This window comes from Cynoglossus semilaevis, chromosome 15 (genome assembly GCF_000523025.1).
Source record: "Cynoglossus semilaevis isolate Cse_v1.0 chromosome 15, Cse_v1.0, whole genome shotgun sequence".
Taxonomy (NCBI): Eukaryota; Metazoa; Chordata; class Actinopteri; order Pleuronectiformes; family Cynoglossidae; genus Cynoglossus; species Cynoglossus semilaevis.
Window position 1 is genome coordinate 17837678 of NC_024321.1, and position 635 is coordinate 17838312.

The 635-nt window shown below is 57.8% G+C and overlaps 1 protein-coding gene across 12 annotated transcripts in view; it reads right to left on the reverse strand.

The window, feature by feature from the left end:
* LOC103391334 (rho guanine nucleotide exchange factor 9) overlaps positions 1–635 on the reverse strand; it is a 32963-nt gene that overhangs the window by 16242 nt on the left and 16086 nt on the right. The window contains exon 1 of one of the 12 annotated variants that reach the window (XM_008327560.3): positions 43–607. The exons of 7 other annotated variants lie outside the window; for them this stretch is intronic. In XM_008327560.3, coding sequence (XP_008325782.1) covers positions 43–174 — 132 coding nt within the window. In that variant the 5' untranslated portion in view covers positions 175–607. Of the gene's footprint in view, positions 1–38; positions 608–635 lie in introns of those variants that run through there. 4 more of the 12 variants (XM_025063142.1, XM_017039398.2, XM_017039400.1 and 1 more) reach the window with 4 other exon arrangements.

Sequence of the window (635 nt, forward strand, 5' to 3'; positions counted from 1 at the left end):
GGGGGAAGAGAGAGAAACAGAAATACATTATGTTGTACCAACGTCATTCATTTCAACGCGTAGCCGTGATGGAGCGCCGGGTGTCCCCGCTCTCGACCAACGCGCACCGTCTTTCTCTCCTCTCCTGTGCGAAAGTGCGCCGTGCTGCGCACCGGGGCCCAAGCGCAGATCCATTTAACGAGTACCGAGGATGAACATCAACAGCACGTTAACGAGCACCAGAAACGCGATCACCGTAAACACCACGCAAGTCTGGACGTCCAAGGCCATGGCGCAGCGCTGCGGGCGGAGATGTGTGCTGTCGGTGACGGGCGCTACTCGGCTCCAACCGTCAGACACGAAGCCTCAAAGCGACCAAGAAAATCCTCAATCACAGGGAAGAAATTGTAGGGTGAGGGGGGGCGGCGGGAGGGGGGGAATAAGCCTCTTCACGCTATGCGATGAAATTCGTAAAGGCACGGGAAGAGATGCATCATCCTCACCATCATCATCGTCATCAGTCTGCACCGCAACGCCTGTCCGCTCGTCAACACCTGCCGGTGTTTCGCCTCCTTCCCCCAGAAGCGATCGACACTCAGGCCAATAGATTCTCCACGCGAGAGAGAGCGAGCGAGAGAGCAAGAGGGGGAGGGGGG